We start from the raw sequence: 20,996 nt of genomic DNA, 5'->3' as shown, positions 1-20,996 counted from the left end.
ACCCCATTGATACCATGGCAGCGTAAAATATGTAAATAGACTACTGTTCCCCTAGCAAAAATGGCGATTCTATGTTCCCCGCCCTTTTGCTGACTCAATTTCCGGTCGACTGCAACACCGGCGAGTTAGTATCGCGTCGTTTCCGTCTGAGACAAAGGTGTCGATTCCGCCATCTACATCATGCCCAAGTAAGTGTGGATTCATTCATCCGTTAGTGCTTCTAATAGTACTTTACGTCTCTGATTGTAACTGACATAGCTGGGTCCTTAACTTGTAGCAGTTATCTACATTTATAAACGTTTGCAAGCTGCTGCTTAGCAACTTAATTCGACGAATATGTAAGTGACCCAGGCTGGGGGGGGGTCTGCTGTGAGATGGTGGCAGCAAAGGAGCACCACTTATTTTGACTGCTTTACTATGGGTTTTGCATTGTATATTTAGAACCTTGTACAAATAAAAGAGGCTAGTTGAGTTACTAATAAACACTCAGGGGTGAATGAAAACTACCATAAGATGGAATATTATAGCCACCGCAAGTCTAAGAATCACTTTTTATACTTCTACCTCCTTTCAATGTGTAGTTTTAGGACCTTTTGGCGGCTCTTCAAAAGTCCTAAAATGGTACACATGTGTATTGAGTGCAGGAAAATATGTATGAGAATTTCCTGGGAGAAGGTCTTCCACAACATAAAATTTGGTGGGTGCTTTAGGCGGCCATGGGCCCTGGGCTAGTGCCCAAATCACCAAATTTGTAATACTCTACTGTATATGGTACATTGTTCGGAGTGTTAATGCCAACAGACTTGCCTCTGTGTTCCTGGAAATGGACGTATTCTAGTTTTTCTGGAGGAAAGGGATGTAGTGAAGGATGGACTTGTCATGTACCCTCCATCAGGAGCCTTTAGACTCAAAAGGTAGACCCACATTTGGTATCCATCCAGGATTTAGATTTTTTTTTTCATACATATAGTAGCTAACTCTGTAAAAGAGAGAGCTGCACCAGTTATTACTGAATGGCATACCGTATTTTTTTTTTTTTTTATATTTATGTTTTGCCCTTGATCAATTTGGTGTTTGCTTTCTGCTGCGGAGCAGCAATGAAATGAGGGGTGTCATTTTACTTTGATCAGTTCAGTGATTGTGGCCTCATGGTGATGGCACACATGGTGTTTTGAATGCATTTTTGCCCGTTTTTAAGAAATCCGTCAAAAATCGCATGCAGTTTTTGAAACCGCATCTGTTTTTGACAGGTTTGACCAATTATCTTAATTCAAACCTGTCAAAAATGCATGTGTTTTCAAAAAACGCATGTGTTTTTCAAGGCATGCGTTTTTTTGACGGGCCAAAACACTGTTCAAAACATCACGTGTGCCATCAACCTCAGCCCAAGAACTCAAACTCGATGCCAACTTAAAAATGGGATCTTTGGATTTGGAAGAATTGTAGAGAAGCATAACATTTTTGCTACCTGTGTTTTTGTGTTTTAGGTTTTATTGTGATTACTGTGACACCTACCTCACTCATGATTCAGTAAGTGTTCTTTAACTTGTTTTACATAACGCTGCTTTTTGTCTTTTTAAAAGACCAGTTTCTTTTTTTAATGGGTATTTCAGGAATATAACCCTTTCATCAAAAAACATGTATGCTATAAATGCATCCAAAAAAAATATCACAAAATTTATCTTGCATAGTGAGGGTGTGCTCACACATCATGTTTACTGCATGCGTTTAAAAACGCATTACTACAGCTGAAGGGAGATTTGCCCAATTAAACAGCTGTTAACACTTGCGTTTACAAAATGCATGCGTTAACCATGATGTAAGCCCTTGTGTTAACACTTGCGTTTTGTAAATTAAAGCGTTAACAGCTGTTTTATTAGGCAAATCTCACTTCAGCTTTAGCAATGCGTTTTTAAACGCATGCAGTAAACGCGACGTATGACCGCACCCTTACAACACTTGGAGAGAAAAATATCTGGACCACGCTTGTGCACATTATACAATTATCTATTGCTGCTAGGCTAAATTACCAAACTAATTCAAGGTTGCATAAGCCCACTAAGCACTTGAGGGGAACGCATTATAGTGGGTCCCTGCACTGTTGGATGCAGCATCACATGGCATCCATCATCGCCACAACACAGAACCAGCAAGGGCTGACACACAACTTTTACTCAGTTTTATTGCTATTTTTGCTCCTATAACTCAGTGATTGTCATTTTAAATTTACAAAGGGGGTTAAAAATTATGTTTATGGGGGGCCCTCAATAACCTCCGCTGCATCCCCGGCTTGGTCCCGGCCATCCTTCTCATAAAGGGGGTCTGACACACCCAAGACCACCACTACTGATTTTATGGGGCCCGTACAGACCAGAAAACACAATTTTCACCGGGCACTTCCACTGTGAATGGCCCGCCACAGACTCCCTGGCTGCCTCCATCACCGTGAGGTCTCCTGGAGTCATAACCCCAGGGCCTGTGGCCTGAATCCCGGCCTCGTGGTGGCTCCTGGGGTATGGGCGCCCTCTGCCGGACCGGAAGTCAGCCGCATACCGTTGACAAGCACGATCAGCAGCAAGATCTCCTGGACTCTGCTCTACTATTTGCTCTTGGGCTGCTCCTGTATGCTGGACTTTCAGGCATAGAGGTACCATTCCAGCATCCATCAGGGCGGATTGCTGCTGTGGCTCTCTCCCTGTGTGCACCGGACCTCTTGCTGGTGGCCGAATACCACTCTCTGATACTCTAACATCAGGTTAGTAGTGCTGTCGGGCGGATTGAGACACCTCTACTACCTTCATGCATCGGAGGTCTCGTGACTATTTATTGATGTGAGCAGCAGCACCCCTCCAGCTCCTAGCCATCATTCTGCAATTTATCCTGTGTCCCCCTTGATTTTGACAAATTTCCAGATCGGAACACTACTTTGCAGTATGCCAGACGGGCAGGAGAGCTTCAAATTTCCTGTCCAGCTCTAACTAAACATTTGGTGGCCCTCACTAGCCACTGTAGGGCTTCTCCCTGCCAGCATTGAAAATACTTTCCGCAACCCTGTGTCACTCAAGTGTGGCTCTTGCACATTTCCGCTTCTGTGTCTCCAGGTAAAGAGCTCCTTCTGACTGCTCCACACCCTTTTTTTGCACACCTGGTGCATTGTAAGGCCCTTTGCAATGTGGAAGCTTTGGTCTGGAGCAGTGATCAAACTTCTGTCTCCACTCTAGCAATTAGAGTCCTTATGAGGTTTTCCAAGAGATAAACATATGGAAAACGACTTCCTGTGTGACCTAATGCACATTCTGGTTTTCTCTCCAATTCAATAGTCGCCTTGTCACAAGAGACTTGGTACTTTGCTGATCCACGAGGGGTTGGGTGAGATATACAAATCCTTAAAGGAAACCTACCACGTTAGGGTGAAGACACACGTGCCGTTTTTAGTTAGTGCGTTTTCACATAGTTAAAAACGCCTGCGTTAAAAAACCCATCCGGTTTTTTAAAAACCGGATGGATTTTTTAACACATGCGTTTTTAACAATGTTAACTAAAAACAGACCAAAAACGGCCTAAAAACGCCACGTGTGTCTTCACCCTTAAATAGGTGTAAGCTGAAAATACCGAGCACCAGCTCTGGGTGAGCTGGTGCCGGAGCATTCTTTCATTATTGTTATAAACCGCTGTATCGTGCCTACATAGGAAGTGGCGGAGAGCCGGTGACGTCGCACGCTTGGTGCACCGAAGCTGCTGCAGATATAAAGATTTTAAAGTGTTTATATATAAGCTAATATGTAATTGGTTATCTAAAATTTGTATCCCCTTAGCAGAAAAATGCTGCTGACATACACTGTAATGAAGAATTAAAATGCTACTGGCCCTTTAATCTTCCACGCGGCGCGGACACAGGACAGAAGATGGCCGCTGGTCACAGGGTTATTTTCCAAGTGGGGTGGTGGGAACAACCGGATTGGGACTTTGCCTCGCTAGATGCAGCCAAGGCATTCGATTCAGTAGAATGCCGTACCTTTTGACAGTATTGGAAAGATTCGGGTTTGGGCCTTAGGGTGAAGACACACGTGGCGTTTTTAGGCCGTTTTTAGTTAGTGCGTTTTCAGATCGTAAAAAAACGCATGCGTTTTTGACAGGTTTGACCAATTATCTTAATTCAAACTGGTCAAAAACGCATGCGTTTTCAAAAACCGCATGCATTTTTTTAACGCATGCGTTTTTTACAATCTGAAAACGCACTAACTAAAAAAAGCCACTATCTCCGTAGTTGGGTGTCACCAGGACAGATGCCTGACACCAAATGCCACCTTACCTTCCTCCTCCGCCTATGTTTTCTGTGGCCTGTATTAGAGCCTGTTGATTATAAGCCCAACCACTTTCTCCCTCTGCATAGGTTGGTCTGGTCTCAGGTTAAGAAACTGTCAGCTCCACTGGGAACCCTCGTCCAGGTTGCCCTTTGGTCCTACCCAGGGTTGTTTCACTTGGTGGTCCTGTATGAGCCAATCTGAAAATCTGCAAAGGGCATAGTGAACATTTCTCAACTTCTTGGGGAGGATGGAGAGGCTCTCAGTGAAGTAAATTGGATCCTCTTTTGATGTTCCAGATAGGGAAATCTATTGGAACTTGCAGCTGCGGCACACTTTTTATTTTTTATTTTATTTTATTTTTTTGGCTCTGTTCCCTCCGGTAGAGACGGCATTCTCCTCTTTCCCACTTATTGGGGTTCTGCGCTCTCAGGTTTTTAGAGGTCTGATGTCCATTATTTATACCCACATCCTTTCTGAGCTGTTGGAGGGTCCACCTATGCCAGTCAGAGCTCACTGTGAGGCTCTCATTCACTATCTGATGAAGACTGGAGGGTGGCCCAGGAGTCTTTCACACTCCGGTATCACCAGCAGCCAATAATAAGTTAAATCAGTGCTTTCTAACTCAAGCCAGATTGTTCCGTATGCATAGATTGCCGAATTGTAGATGCCACAGATGTCAGGCGGACCAAGCTGATTTCATCTTCATTATGATGCTGTTCTGTTTTCATTCATGCATCAATAAAGCTAAAAAAATTCTCTATTGTGTAAACCTCATTAGGGGATTGAAATGTGAGAACTTTCTCTTATGGGCAAACCCCTTTAAGGTTAACACCTGCAATCAATGACAGCACTATGCGGCTATACAGCTATCCCCTGCTGTGTACGGATTGGACCCTGCAAGTAAGCCTGCTTTGTACACCCTTATCTGACATGTGACGTACAGTTATGTTACATGTTGTTGTTGTTGTTGTAGGGGTTAAACACCTCAACATCCAACTCCACCTTTAAAAATCCCTCTTCCAGCAAATGTACAGACCTACACATAAGCAACTCTCAGAGATATTCCAACATGATCTTATGTAAATAAATCCCTCCGGTTTCTCTAGTTTCTTAAACCTTTATTCCCCAGAAAATTACATTTTACTCTTGTCTGCATCCACTCTCCGTGAACAACCTCCATACCCACACCTGTAGACAGATGGGCTTCTCTGTTTCTTATTGAAAGTTGTGCACCCAAATCCCAATAGGCTTTACACCCACCATGAATTCAAACCCACGGAGAGAAAGACACTGCCAAACAGTGATGGTAAACGTTCTGGTTAAAATTACCTGTGATTTTTCATTTCTGTTCAAGTTGTAATTAATAACATTTCATGAAACTTTGCTTATTTGATCATCTAGCCATCAGTCCGCAAGACTCACTGCAGTGGAAGAAAGCACAAAGAAAATGTTAAAGATTACTATCAGAAATGGATGGAGGAGCAAGCTCAGAGTTTAATTGATAAAACTAGTGAGTAGCATCTTTAAAAAGTGTATTTATGTACAATAGGGGACATTTATTCATTTTGGACCAGTTCTTGGCATATGTTATAACCAATGTCTTTTATGCTCCTATCGCTGCTTTTCATTTACACCAGACACTGGCATAAGTTCTAGCTGAAATCTTTTGAGGATTATCATAAATTGTAAGACTTTTATATTAGTCATGTCAACAAAATTTCAAAGACAATTTATTGAATACAGAGTGGGTTTTTGCTATACTTGAGCAGCCTTTGTTATATGGGCTTCTACTAGTATATAAAAGACAGGTTTTGCTGTGCATTGAAATATACATTTTGTGCAGAGGTCTCAATGCCTGTACAGACATACTTGCACATACTATGTATACTTGCACATGCTGGGCCAAAGTTGCAGTTTGCTACCTTGGCCAGTAGCTCAGCCATGCAGAACAGGCTCCAGCCATGTGATGTTCCACAGCACCGGTGAGCAATAGCAAAGAAGAAGCAATCTAGATGGCGCTGTGTGCATTCCTACACACAGGGAAGATCGGTCTGTCACGACGGCAGCTTGTCTACTACCAAAAAAGGGCTGATACAATTAGTATTAATGTTGTCACTGGCAATCCTGGGGCAGAGGGTTTTGGGTGCATGCAGAGACATTACGATGTGCATCCTCTCTGCATGTTTGTAACAGATCACTGATAAGTGATCCGATGAGTTGTTGCCATAAGGTGGGGTGGGTGGTGGAAGTCGGCCTTAGACTTGTCTGAGTGAATCTGCAGCGTCAGCTGTAGTCTTGTCTATAGTCTGTAGTTCTCCATATAGATGTGGTTTAGTTTACCACAGCTCTGTATATGAAATTTATTAACATTTTTTTACTTGCTTGGCACAGGCATTTCCCCTGGCTTTAGTGAAGACTTTTGAGTAGGCTTGAGATGAGTCTGATGCAGTGTGTCGTACTCCTCTCTAGATAAGCATATCCAGTATGAGCGAGAAGCGTGGCTGTGCTATGTGCACAAAAAGTTTATTGCAGTATCTATAGTAATAGTAAAAAAATCTCCATTGTGGCTCCCTGTCCTATATGATTAGCTTGCGTAACCAGTGTTGCCCTAATTAACTTCACCATAATACAGATTTTTTTTTTTCCAGCTGTGTACAGGCAGTCCCCGAGTTACATACAAGATAGGGTCCGTAGGTTTGTTCTTAAGTTGAATCTGTATGTAAGTCGAAACTGTATATTTTATAATTGTAGATCCAGACCAAAATTTTTTTTTTGCCCCAGTGACAATCGGAGTTTCAATATCTTTTTTGCTGTAATGGGACCACAAATTATCAATAAAGCTTCATTACAGACACCTTACAGCTGATTATTGCAGTCTGGGACTAATGTAAAGCATCCAGAGAGCTTCACCAGAGGTCACAGTGCTCAGAGGGGTCTGTGTGAAGATATGGAATTCTGACATGCTACGGAAATATTCTTATGCCTTTAAAATTATTACAGCTGCTGCATTCCAGCAAGGGAAGATACCACCCACACCTTTTGCAGCTCCACCTGCCGGAAGTGCCATGATGCCACCACCAGGCTTAGGTTGGTATTTTTGTGTTACCCCTGTTTATGTGGAAATGCATTGTTATTGTTCCTGTATTCTTAATTTTTTTTTTTTTTTTTTTTTTTGGTAGGCGGGCCACCACGTCCAGGTATGATGCCTGCACCGCCAATGGCAGGTCCCCCAATGATGCCAATGATGGGACCTCCACCACCAGGAATGATGCCAGTAGGACATGGTGAGCTGTACTACTTGGCCAAAGCACACTGACTAAGGCCCCACTCTGGCTTTATTCAGTTTGTTTCTTTTAGTATTTGTAAGCAAAAACCAGGAGTTGATCTATAATGGAAAAATGTATAGTCTTTCCTTATTTGGTTTCCTTTATGAACATGTATTAAATCAATCTTCATTACAGTCTAAATCTGTGATGGAATCAGATTGCATAGATGAGTTGGGTATACCTGGCTGCCTCTTCTCTTGTATTTCACTTAGGAGTTTTTATAATGTACATGAACATTATAATTGCAAGTATGTGTGTGTTTATTTTACACTCAGTCTCTAGGTTACATACAATATAGGTTCTTCAGGTTTGTACTTTAGTTGAAGTTGTATGTTAGTCAAAATGGGTATATTCTCTAGACAAAATTCTATTTATTATTTGGTCCCTGTGAGTTTCAATTTTAAAAAATTTTATGTTGTCATGGGAGCAAGGATTAACAATAAAGCTTCATTACTGACTCCTCACAGCTGATCAATGCAGCCTGGGGCTAAAGTAAATCATCCAGAAAGCTTCACCAGAGGTCAGTGGGCATTGAGATCCATCTGTAATTAGAGGTCATCTGTAAGTTGGGTGTCCTTAGACGAGAGACCGTCTGTATGTAAATATAGATATTAGAACTTGTACCAATTTTTTTTTTTTTTTTTTTTTTTTCCCGCCGAATTCTAAAAGCCTTAACTTTTTTACTTGTATGTCATTTATTTATTTATGTTTTGTTTTGATGTTGTCATACAATGGTTAGGAAAAAATGTGAAGACCAATTTCTTATTAAGACTAGCGTTGTCATTGTTTGACACTATCAAAACCCAAAATATAGAGCGTCGTACACGGGTAAAAAAAAAAATGTTATGGCTTTAAGAACTCAAAAAAAAAATGAAGTAGAGCAATATCTAGGAAGATGGCAATTCAAAGACCCCAAGTAACTCTACTTAAATTTTTTTTTTCATTTTCACTAGTACCAATGTTGGCGATTGTGCAGCACTTTTACCATTTATTGCAATTTGTTAGGATTTTTATTTTATTACTGTTTTTTTATAATCTTTAACATACTTTTTACAAATGATTTTAAAGGAAATCTACCACCAGGATAAAGAATTGTAAACCAAGCACACTGACATACTGGTGAGTTCCCCTTCTGGAAGGTTCAGCTTTTCTTTTAGCTTCTTAGGACCTTGTTTTTACAATAAAAAGGTTTCCAATATTATGCAAATGAGCCTCAGGGGCTCCAGACTCTATAGATGTCAATGGAGCTTGGAGCCCCGAAGGCTCATCTACATAATTTTTAAAACCTCTTCTTCTTAAAAACAAAGGCATACAAAGCTACACGAAGAGCAGATCTTGCCAGAGGGGGAGTATGTCAGTGTGCTTGGTTTACAATCCTTCATTCTGGTGGTAGATTTCCTTTAATTGAGTAAATGGGACACGCTACACTATTGTTTTCAATTATGTATAGACTGTCAGTTGTGCAGAATGTTCCCTGGACATAAACATTTTTAGGTTTATATGCAAGGAGATTTTCTTCCATCTGCCATGGATCCAAAGTTATAGCACTCTGCAAACCGGTTTTATCTAATACGTCCTTGGCCATATGGATGCCACCCTGTGCTGGGCTCTGCTTGGAGGGAGCAGTGTAGGCTTCTGTACCCCAGCAATGTGTGACCCCTCCAGAGAAGTCTGATTCACTGCGTTTATTGAGCTTTGCTGGTGGGAGAAGGAAGACGGTGGGGACAGGACACTGACTCCTGGCCTCTACACTTATTTTTTTATTTTTTTTTTTTTAGTAAAACTTTAATGAGATCTGTAATCAACAATGGCGTTGGCTCTGGTTTGCATATATAGATGAATGTACTACCATACCCAGATATACCTCCATTCATCTATATATTGTCCATTCAGCCCCACATAGCCATCCTCTGCTTTAGTGTAGCATCCCTTCCAGTCTCTATAACCTTCTCCTTCTACCCCATACAGTCTTCTCTTCCTCTACCATTTTCTTTTTTCAAACTCCAGTTCCCACAGCGGCAGTTGGCTAATTAGTTGGCAAATTGAATCAATCCTTGAGGTAGCAATCAACTGGCCTCCTAGATAGGGTCGCTTCCTTTGCAAAATAAAATGGCAGAATACATCTGCCACCTCATCCCCTCCAGGAGATGTTGTCTTTTCCTGTTCCCATCTTAATCAAATTCCAATTGTCAAGTATCATAAATAACTCTCCATTGTTAACCAAAGCAACAGATGTTACACAAGTTGTAAAAGAACAACCTTGTTATCTCTCTGTATTGCATCTAGACATAATTTAAAATAATATAAAATATACGCCTATAATCCCACACAGTAAGTGTGCGTTTACAAGTGGCAGCAACATGTGCATTTTCAAGCGTATCAGAACAGCTGAGAAGAGCTTTGTCTGAATACATAGTGTTAACATTGTGCTTACAAAACACATGCATTTTTAAACAAAGTTAACTTGGCATTAAACTAAAGCGCTAACATGGTGTTGCAGCATGTTAACACATGCGTTTTGTAACTGCATTGTTAACAGCTATGTAATCAGGCAAATCTCCTCTTCTGACGCGTTATTGCCATGTGTAAAGGCACCCTGAAACCTCTCCAGAAGACCAACTATATGAGAGGAACCCTTCGCCTAAAATTCATTATACTCCATGGAAGCTGCCTCCTATCTTCATACGGCCACTTTATTGTGCATAGAGATCTGCTCAAAGAGGTTGCACTGTATATACACTTTACTGTATGCTGGCTCTGATTTAATCATTAGAACTGATGGGGAGCCTGGACTGTCTTTATTTGTGCTTTCACATTTCATACACACACAGTTCTACTATATTCAAACATGTAATTGGTTGACCGGAAGCATGTGATTAGTCCTGGAGCTTTTTACATGCTGTCGGGACTGATATTCTCCTGCTACTGATCATAAGCGTGCATGTTCTAGTAACCCCTACCAACAACCACCACCCACCTTCCATTTTAGCTACGTATTACCATGGCAACCAACCAAACAAAGACAGTCGTAGAGAACAGGTAACTGTTATCAAGCATGATAAACCAGGGACACTTATTCATAGATCCAGACACTGCGACTGCAGTAATCTTACATTTGTTAGTCTTGGGCTCCTTTTTTTTTTTTTTTTTTTTTTCAATCAATTTTCAGAATTATGCTAATGAGTATGTGGGGCAACCCTAGCTCCTCTGTGATCTGCCTTTACAGACTATTACACTGTCTCACAGAGAATAATTTTAAAAGTTGATTTTCGAGGAGTAGGCATGGATAACAAATATAAGAAGACCACCAAAGTCAGTGCGTGGACCTATTGGTAAGGTTTATACACAATTTATTTTGATGGTAGATTTTCTTTGAGCTATATTTTGGGATGAAGTTGTGTGGTGTTCTATTCATTCATTGTAAGGTTTTGGGTTTTTTTTTTTTTTTTTTCTGTTCAGAGGTTCATATTTTAGAAATATTGTTTTAATGGCACATTACTCTTTTTTTTTATTTTATTCTTTGTGTGTAAATCCTAAATGGTAATAGTATGACAATTCATTATAACAATTACCTGTCAGAATTTAATAGTATGACCATTTTCTAGGGCTGCCACCGACCACTGTCTGCCGTTTTGCAAGGTGAAAACTGCTAGCAGACTGAGTTTTGATTTGTTGTGCATGCTTATAATTTAAGAATATTTATCTTTCATAATTAGGTCCTGGTATGAGACCACCAATGGGAGCACACATGCCAATGATGCCTGGTCCTCCTATGATGCGCCCGCCTGCCCGTCCTATGATGCTCCAGTCTCGCCCTGGCATGGCACGTCCTGATCGATAGGAACCATTGGCCAGACCATAGTTTTGATATGCTGGTGTTACAATCCTTAAAATTTCTCACCATGTAAACTTGGAATAACTTCTACCAAAATACAGTCCAAGCAGTACTTAGTATTTGCTAAGTTTTATTTGTACAAAGTTACAGAAGAGTTTATTGTATACTCTTTTTATTTCTCATTTAAACTTGTTTTTTATTAAAGAATTTGTGTCATAAGTAATTTTCTGCTTTTGTTGAATATTCTTTTTAACCCCTCAATGATGTAACCATTTTTATGGTGGTTGATGGTCATTATGACCCACACTAACCTGCACATAAGGCGAGATGAACTGGTGCAGGCACATATTTTGGTTAATCAAATAACGAAATGAATGGATTATAACTATAGATTGTGAACTTTGCTAATAACTCACTCGGTGCTTGACTCTACGTCACAGCGCTTGGGCTTTGGCTTACTAGGGGAGGCATGCAGAGTGCCGTCCCTGCCTCCACCCTCCCTTCTTCGCTCCTGAGAGCCAGTGACTTCACCGAGCCCTCAGGAGCATTAACTGCCGGCTCGCATGGCGGCTGCGCGTGCCATCGTGAGACTTTGGCAGGGAGACTGCTGAAGTCTCCCCACCGTTGTCACAAGACTTCGGCGTTAGTAGGCACAACCGCCAGGTGAGCCAGCAATGCACATGCTCTAATGCTCCTGAGGGCTCGGTGACGTCATCGGCTCTCAGGAGCGATGAAGGGGGGGCAGGGACGGCACTCTGCATGCCTCCCCTAGTGTGGGTCATACTGACCATTTCAAAGTGGTAGGTTTCCTTTAATATGTCAGATTGCTACAGTTTGAGGCAGATTTAATTTTGCACCTGAAATACTGTGTGTGCCACATTTTAAGTGTGTTAAACTATTTTTAGGCAATTTTCCAACTTGTCCAAATAAAAGGGGGCGTGGCCTAGCCCAGCATCAGAAAATTTGGTCCTTAACTAGACTAACTATTTGCTGGTCCAAAGTACAAATCCACTGTTCTATACCATTCAGCATGATTGAACTGGCGCAGAATAAGAGACTGGAACTGAACTCAACATGTTCTGGTCTCTTAGCGTTTGGGACGGACATTCTAGCAAGCACACAATGTGAGTGTTACATCTGCCTCACTCCTGGGTTTTTGCTGAAGACTATGGTGTCAATTCTGCACTTGTCTGTGCTCGATTCTGCATCCTCTGTTAGTGTCAGCACCCCATGGCTACCTTTACTATCTAGAAGGACATACCAAAGCTTAGAATGCTTATAATACACTGCAACTACAAGCAATCGAGTGTCCGTCCCCTTGTGGGACAAAGTAATGACATTGTCTAATATATTTGTGTGTTGGGGTCATTGATTCCTGAATGTCCAGGTCAATTATTACAGTTCTGTTATGCGTTTCTCTGACAATTTTTTTTATTTTTTTTAATAAGTAGTAAAAATGAACAAACTTAACAAAATATGTTCAACATCCTTCCATAACCCTTCCCCCTAGTTCTGGAAACTGCGTTCAGCTGACACTGGAGATGGGAACACTTCAATTTGGTGTCATATTAATCAGGAGAATCTTCTCTTTAATGTCAATTTTGTTGGCCTTTTCACAAAAACAGAGATATTTACTGTTTTTAAATAGAAAGCTGTACATATTAAAAAAAAAAAAAAAAATCACACTGGTAGTGTTTTTTTTAGAAATCAGGTGTTATGTTTTCAAAGCATTATTAAACCTTTCAGTTTTTTGTTTTTTTTGTTTTTTTTTGAAAAACAAAACTGACACATAACGGAGATGCAACTGAGGTTCTTGTGTTTAATATGACATCTTGACTGCATTTCTAGGTGCCACGGTTCAGGAAAGTTAGCCACTGTCATGATGTTTATTCCCATCCTTTCCGCAAAACAGGTGTAGTAGGAAGGGGTATGGTAGTGGAAAAATATACGATGCAGTAAAGCAGTTGAAATAGATGCTGTGAGAAGTAATTTTACTACTTACCAGTTTTTGTGGTCCTCCATGATTTTATAGTCACACTGGCAGTGGCCTCCATTATTCTCACGGAGAAAGACTGCTTGGACAACAAACTTGAAAAGGATTTCTCCAGTGCTATGGTAAAACTGCACATATTTATTATAAATGCATTAAAAAAATTGTGCTTATACCAAGATGCATTCAGCTGACGCATTTCAGACAACACTCACCTTAGGGCTATTGCACACCACTGTATTTGATGTGAGCAACCCGCCTCAAACTCACATATTGTGCTGACTGGAACTTCCGTCCAGAGTGCTCATAAACCGGAACTGAACTCTCATGCTGCCGTGTGCTCTTGTTTTGATTTTCCTGTATTAACCCTGGACCTGTTCCCGTTTACGCTCCTCCGCTGCCAGCCCTGACCTTCTGCTTAGCCTTTGACCGTTGATCCTGTGCCGCCTGTCCCTGATCACGAACCTGCCTTTCGTTTATGTACCTCGCCTTGGCTGCCACCATGGACAAAGTTGCACCTGTGGAACAGCTTGGTGGTACCACGCCGCAGCAAGTCCAACCCGCTTTGCGGCAGGCTCTGGTGAAAACCGGGTGCCACTTAGACTCTGGTTCCAGGTGTCGGCCTACGGCATCGTCCGTGGTGGTCCATGTGGTCCTCTACCCCTGACACTCCTAGATAGTAGGCGTGTTTACTCGTCCTAAGTAGAGGAATTTTTCACCCACAATGAGGGCACAGCATCTACTTTGGCGGTATAGGGAGGTGTTAAAAGGGTATATTCTGGGAGCATATATGCAGCAAATTAGTAAACCTAAAACTAAGGGTCGGAAATACCTAGAGACTCTCTAAAATAGGGTCACTGCCACTGAATGCATTTATATTGCTTCCCCAGATCCAGTTACGGAACGGAATTGGAAGGAGGCCCAAAACCTACTAGCTGCGCATACCTTATTTACGGCTGATCAGAAACTTTTTTATTTTTGTTCAACAAAAGTATTTTGAGCTGAGAGAAAGTGTGGGGTGTCACGGGTGGTCCTGTGACCCACATCGCGGACCTTACCTGCCCCGGCACCTCTCCATCCGCTGTGCGTGCACGTTCCTGACCTCATGGGGCGCGCACGCCGGCTTCTCTGGATTTAAAGGGCCAGTACGCCATTAAATGGCACTGCCCATTTTCTGAAAACCCATATAAGCCTGCCTCTTCCTGTACACCCTGCCGGATCTTTGAGCCTACGCCATTGAGAAAGCTTCCCTGTGACATTCCTGTGTGTCCTGCTCCTGAGTTCCCGTGTTCCCGTTCCCATCTGTCTAGACCTCCCGTTGATGACCCCGGATTGGACGTGACCTTGCATCTCTGCCGCCTGCCCTGACCCTGATCTTTATAACCCAGTGGTCCGTGCACATCGAACTCATGCCTTCTCAATTTGTCACGGAGTGATCAAAAATGGCATTTATCATCAGTCTTCTCTCCGGGAAGGCCCTGCCCTGGGCTTCCCCTCTTTGGGACAGAGACGACCCGGTCAGGGCTACTCACAGGGCATTTCTGGCGGAGTTCCGGTCCATGTTTGAAGAACCTGGATCGGCCTCTGCTGAGACTGCCCTGTTGAATCTGCGCCAGGGGAACTCTTCTGTGGGAGAATATGCTGTCCAGTTCCGTACCCTGGCCTTGGAACTCTCCTGGAACAATTTCCAAAAAGGGACTCTCCTCTCACGTTAAGGACGCTCTGGCCGCTCGCGATCTGCCGTCTACCCTGAGTAGTTTCATCACCCTAGCCACCTCAATTGACGTGCGGTTTATGGAGCGTGCCAAAGAGTTACGCCTCAAACAACCCCAAGTCCGTCCACGATGTCTACCTCGCCATGGCTCCTGCTTTCCAAAGGCCTCTCCAGCCTCCAGTCGTACCATCTTCAGAGGAGCAGATGGAGGTGGACAGAGCCAGACTCTCCTCCCAGGAGTGTTTCAGAGGACGTCAGGGAAACCTCTGCCTTTATTGTGCCAGTCCTTAACATTTCCTTGGGTTTTGTCCTGTCCGTCCCCAGGAAAAGCCAGCACCTAGGGTTCTTGGGAAAGCATCCCTAGGTGTAAGCAAAGCTTCTCCACGCCTGATGATTCCGGTGCTTCTCAGCATTAGCACCCAGATCCAGGTCTCCACTTTCTTGGACTGCGGTTCTGCAGGGAACTTCCGGGATGCCGCTCTGGTCTCCCGGGATCACATCCCCGTGGTCGCCTTGAGAAGCCTTTGATCATCTCCTCTGTTGGTGGCCAAATCCTCTCTGACCCGGTACAGTACTGCACCAAGCCTCTGTTCTTGTAGGTCGGTGTGCTGCACAAGGAGAGACTGTCTTTTTATGTACTACCACGGTCCACGTTCTCCATCCTGTTGGGTCTACCATGGTTGCAGCTCCATGCACCCGTTTTTAAAGGGGTTATGCCACGAAACTAATTACTTAAAAAAAACTGCCAAAGAGGATAAAATATTTCAAAAACCCATTCATAATGGTTACCTGAAATTATAAATACTTTTTTATTTATTTTTGCAGATTACTGTGAAAAAATGCCATATACTCCAATACAGTAGTATTGCAGTATATAGTAGGAATGATCAGACCATCTAGGGTTAATGTTAATCATACAGATTTGTTTAATTTTTGAAAATGTGTTAAAACACAAGAAAACCTATATAAATTTGTATCACTGTGATCATTCCGAACCAAGGAATAAAGCAGACAGTGAAAATCGTAAAAACACAAGAAACCACAAGAAAGTGATGCAAATGCAAAAGTGACGCTTTTTTTTTTGCCATTTTCACCACATTTGGAATTTTTTTCCAGCTTCCCAGCACACGGCGTGGAATAATAGATATCACTGAGAAGTCAAATTTGTTATGCAGAAAATAAGTTATGGATTTCTGAAGGTAGAGAGTGCCAGTGTCTGCATAATGATACTGAAAGTGCGTGAATAGGAAATCAGAATTTGGGACCCTTCTGTGTGAGCACCGCACTGGCCCCTACTGTGTAGGCATCCACTTCTAGATGGAAAGGCTTCTGTGTCGGGACGTACAAGAACTGGAGCTGAAGCAAACGTAGACTTTAAGTTCGTGAAGGACTCCTCAGCTGCTGAAGGCCAGAGTCGGGGGTTGGCACCCTTCTTGGTGAGCGCCACAATAGGAGACGCCAGAGAGGGGAACTGCGGGATGAACTGCTGGCAGTAATTCGAGAAGCCCAGAAACCTCTGTAAAGCACGTAGTCCTTCAGGACAGCTGAAGAATCGCAGACAGCTTGGCAGGATCCATCCATAGACCTCTGTCGAAGATGATATAGTCGAGAAATAAAAGACTCCGCTGGTGGAATTGACACTTCTCAAATTTGGCGTAAAGGCGATTGTCCCTTAAACGACTGAGGACTTGCTGTACGTGGACTTGGTGGGTCTCAAGGTCCGGAGAGAATACCAGAATATTGTCCAGATAGACCACAACACAGACATAAAGCAAGTCTCTAAAGATTTTGAATTCCTGGAAGACGGCTGGTGCATTACAGAGTCCAAACGGCATCACCAGGTACTTGAAGTGTCTATCACAGGTATTAAAAGCGGTCTTCCACTCATCTCCCTGGCAGATACAATGAAGATCCAATTTGGAGAAGATCTTGGCTCCACGAAGAAGGTCAAACAGCTCCGTGATCAACGGCAACGAATAGCGGTTCTTAACTGTGACCTTGTTAAGACCGCGGTAGTCAATGCATGGATGGAGTGACCCGTACGTCCCGACACAGAGAAGCCTTTCTATCTAGAAGTGGATGCCTCCAGAGTAGGGGCCAGTGCGGTGCTCATACAGAAGGGTCCCAAAGGCTGAACCCTCACCTGTGGATTTTTCTCCAATACTTTCTCCTTCGCAGAGAGGAATTATTCTATAGGAGATCAATAACGGCTGGTGATTAAGCTTGCCTTAGAAGAGTGGCGTTACCTCCTGGAGGGAGCTCGTTTTCCGGTCTGCGTTTACACGGAGCACAAGAATCTCCTCTATCTTCAGACTGCTCAGCAACTCAATCCATGTCAAGCTCGCTGGTCACTCTTCTTCTCCTGGTTCGATTTCCTCATTCATTTCTGTCTGGCTGAGAAGAACATTGAGGCTGACGCTCTCTCTCGTGCCTATGCCTGAAACTGACCACGAGACTTTCTTCTGCTAAGATACCTCGACCTTGCTGCCATTGCGGGCTAGTCCCACCTGTGGAACGACCTGGTGGTACCCTGCCACAGCAAGTCCATCCCGCTTTGCGGCGGGTTCTGCTGAAGAGCAGGTGCCACTTAGATTCCGGTCCCAGGTGTCGGCTTGTACCACCTCCCGTGGTGGTCCAGAGGATCCACTGATTCTGAATCCTGCCATGGGGGCATCTACTCTCTACTATTGTTAAACCTCATGGTGGGTTATCATATATCAAAGAGATACGTGACCATCGAGGGGACAAATACGTTGAGGATGAGGATATACGGGCAGTTATGTGCAACTAATTTAAGAATCTCTATACATCTAGCTTGGTACCTGGAAGCAATGACATACTAGCCTCCCTGGACAGAATTGACCTTCCCTTTCTGACGTTGGAGACTAGGGAAGTGTTAAAGCCACCTTTAACACTGGAGGACTTTGAGGCAGCATTAGCTACTCTCTGTAATGTAAAAGCCCCAAGGGGAGATGGTCTCCCTGTAGAGATCTTTAAAAAATATTAAGACATAATGCTGCCTAGATTGATCAGTCTTTAAGAAAGCCCAAATCTTATTGGCCCATATCTTTATTATCCACTGATATTAAGATAGTTGTGAAAGCCATAGCCACCTGTTTGTCTGGGGTATTTACTCATCTTATACGAGGATCACGCAAGTATTTATGCCCAGCTGGTCAACGGCATAAAATATATGAAGGCTTTACTTTAAAGGGACACCAGGAGACCCATTTTTAGCACTACCCCAGTCCCCACAGAGCATAGTACATACACTGCCAAAGTGTTTTTTTGTATAAAAAATTAGTTTTCAGAAAAAAAGATATGTTATATTGTACCTAGCATCTGCATTGTGACTAGGCAGTTGCCCAATGGGAGGGGCTGGAAAGGAGCAGCTCCCCCCCCCCTGGGAAACATGTGACCTTTTCAAATTTATGAATAACTCCCGACACTCTGGATTGGCTGTAGAGTAGCAGGGGGCGTCGCTAAGCAAAGTGATGGGTGTTTTCATATACAGGCAGTCCCCGGGTTACGTACAAGATAGGGTCCGGAGGTTTGTTCTTAAGTTGAATTTGTATGCAAGTCGAAACTGTATATTTTATAATTGTAGATCCAGACAAAAAAAAATTTGGCCCCAGTGACAATTGGAGTTTAAGTATTTTTTGCTTTAATGGGACCAAGGATTATTAATAAAGCTTCATTACAGACACTTTACAGCTGATTATTGCAATCTGGGACTAAAGTAAAGCATTCAGAGAGCTTCACCACAGGTCAGAGGGGTCTGTCTGTAACTATGGGTTGTCTGTAAGTCGGGTGTCCTTAAGTAGGGGACCGCCTGTATTTGAAAATGTCACATGGAGTAGCTGTTCCCAAAGGGTGGGGGGAAACTGCTCCTTTCCAGCCCCTCCCATTTGGCAACTGCCTAGTCACACAGCACATGCTAATGAAAGGTACAATATAACATATCTTTTTTTCTGTAAAACCAATTTTTAATACAAAAACACTTTGGCAGTGTATGTACTATGCTCTGTGGGGACTGGGGGAGTGCTAAAAATGGGTCTCCTGGTGACAGGTTCCCTTTAACCTGCAGCACAAGTGACTGGGGGAATGTGGGACTGTGCTCTCACTCAACACAGTGAAGGCCTTTGACAGTGTAGAGTTGGAGTTCTTATCGCAGTGTTACATAATGTGGGTTTCAGCCCGCATTTTATTAATGGGGTTCAATTACTATATATAGAGAACCTAGAGCAAGATTAAGGATAAAAGGTGGTTTGTCAGGTAACTTCACATTGGAGATAACTTTGCCCGCTTTTGTCCTGTTTTGAGACTAAAATAAACTCCTGGTGCAAGCTCCCCATGTCACCAGTGGGAAGGCGTAACCTATTGAAAATGATTTTCAAGATATACTTTCGAAAAGTCCTTGGTCTGTTTCGCTACTTGGTATGAAAAAGGAAAAATATAAATATATTTACAACGGCACAAGTGCTTTGGGGGCCTAGCCTTCCCAACCCCTGGTTATACTTTGTCTCATCCCAGCTTCAACACGTCAAAGGGTGGGGGAGTAGAGATGGGTCCGGGATTGCTGGGAGATTAATTTGTCAGTGGTCCAGATATCCTGCCCCATTGCATGCTTTGGAGACTGGTTTTATTAAGGTTCATAATGTGACATTACCTACTCTCCGTTTGAGGCAGCGGACTACATTTAAGCAACTTATGGAGTTGGGCCGGGTAACAGAGTATAGTCCCCTGTGGGCTGTGCCTCCCACTCATGAATAAGCTGGACAGCTGAATATGATAATGATTCATTGGATCTTTTTCAGGTCATTTGCATACAACTTGATGGCGCGTTCACACGTTGCGTTTTGACCTGTGTTTTCATTGCGTTTTAAACGCATATACGACAGCTGAGGAGAGGTGATTTGCCTAATTACATCACTGTAAACGTTTCCGTTTACAAATGCATCGTAAACGCATGCGTTAACATTGCGTTTACAAACATAAACGGTAATGTAATTAGGCAAATTACATCACATCAGCTGTTGTATATGTGTTTCAAACGCAATGAAAACGCAACCAAAACGCAACGTGTGAACGCGCCCTGAGGGTGCAGTCACACATCGCGTTTAACACATGCGCTTAAAAAAGCATTGCAACAGCTGAAGAGAGATTTGCCTAATTAAACTGCTGTTAACACTTGTGTTACAAAACGCAAATGTTTACACTTGCGTTAAAAATGTGTTAATAAATACATGCGTTAATACAATGTTAACACTTGTTTTAACCCCTTAAGGACGCAGCCTGTTTGCAGGTTAAGGCTCGCAACTTTTTTTTGAAATTTGACCAGTGTCTCTTCCTGTGGTAATAACTTTTGAACACTGTTACTTATCAAAGCGATTCTGAGATTGTTTTTTCCCCACATGTTGTACTTCATTTTAGTGGTAAATTTTGGCTGATAAGTTTTGCGTTTATTTACAAAAAAAAGAAAAAAATGATGAATTTTTAGAAAAATTTGCCATTTTCGAAATTCAAAATCACTGCGTTTTCAGGCAGATCGATTTACCACCTAAATAACTTGCAGAATAACATTTCCCATTTGTCTACTTTTCATTTTCATAATTTTTGAAATGTTTGGATAATTTATTTTGACGTCACGCGGCCTACAAATCGAATAGCGATTTTCCGTATTTTCGGAATTGACTATTTTGGGGATAAATACTGTTTGAAATCAAATTTTACATATTTAGCAACAAAACCCCCTATATAACCAACCCATTTTCAAATCTGCACCCCACAAACTATCAGAAACAGCACTTACAAAAATTGTTAA

The 20,996-nt window shown here is 42.5% G+C and overlaps 1 protein-coding gene across 2 annotated transcripts; it reads left to right on the top strand.

The window, feature by feature from the left end:
- The first annotated feature begins 20 nt into the window (after nt 1-20).
- Nucleotides 21-11,691, top strand: SNRPC (small nuclear ribonucleoprotein polypeptide C). Of its 2 annotated transcripts, none has more exons than XM_072137202.1 (6): nt 21-188; nt 1,488-1,530; nt 5,709-5,817; nt 7,308-7,394; nt 7,487-7,591; nt 11,350-11,691. In XM_072137202.1, the coding sequence occupies exons 1-6, from the start codon at nt 181-183 to the stop codon at nt 11,472-11,474; spliced, it is 477 nt and encodes a 158-aa protein (XP_071993303.1). In that variant the 5' UTR covers nt 21-180; the 3' UTR covers nt 11,475-11,691. The 2 variants fall into 2 exon arrangements, with proteins under 2 accessions (XP_071993303.1, XP_071993304.1); XM_072137203.1 differs by lacking the exon at nt 21-188 and adding an exon at nt 260-338.
- The last annotated feature ends 9,305 nt before the right edge of the window (nt 11,692-20,996 follow it).

Source organism: Engystomops pustulosus, chromosome 2 (genome assembly GCF_040894005.1).
Source record: "Engystomops pustulosus chromosome 2, aEngPut4.maternal, whole genome shotgun sequence".
Classification (NCBI taxonomy): Eukaryota; Metazoa; Chordata; class Amphibia; order Anura; family Leptodactylidae; genus Engystomops; species Engystomops pustulosus.
This window is presented reverse-complemented; position numbering and strand designations above follow the sequence as displayed.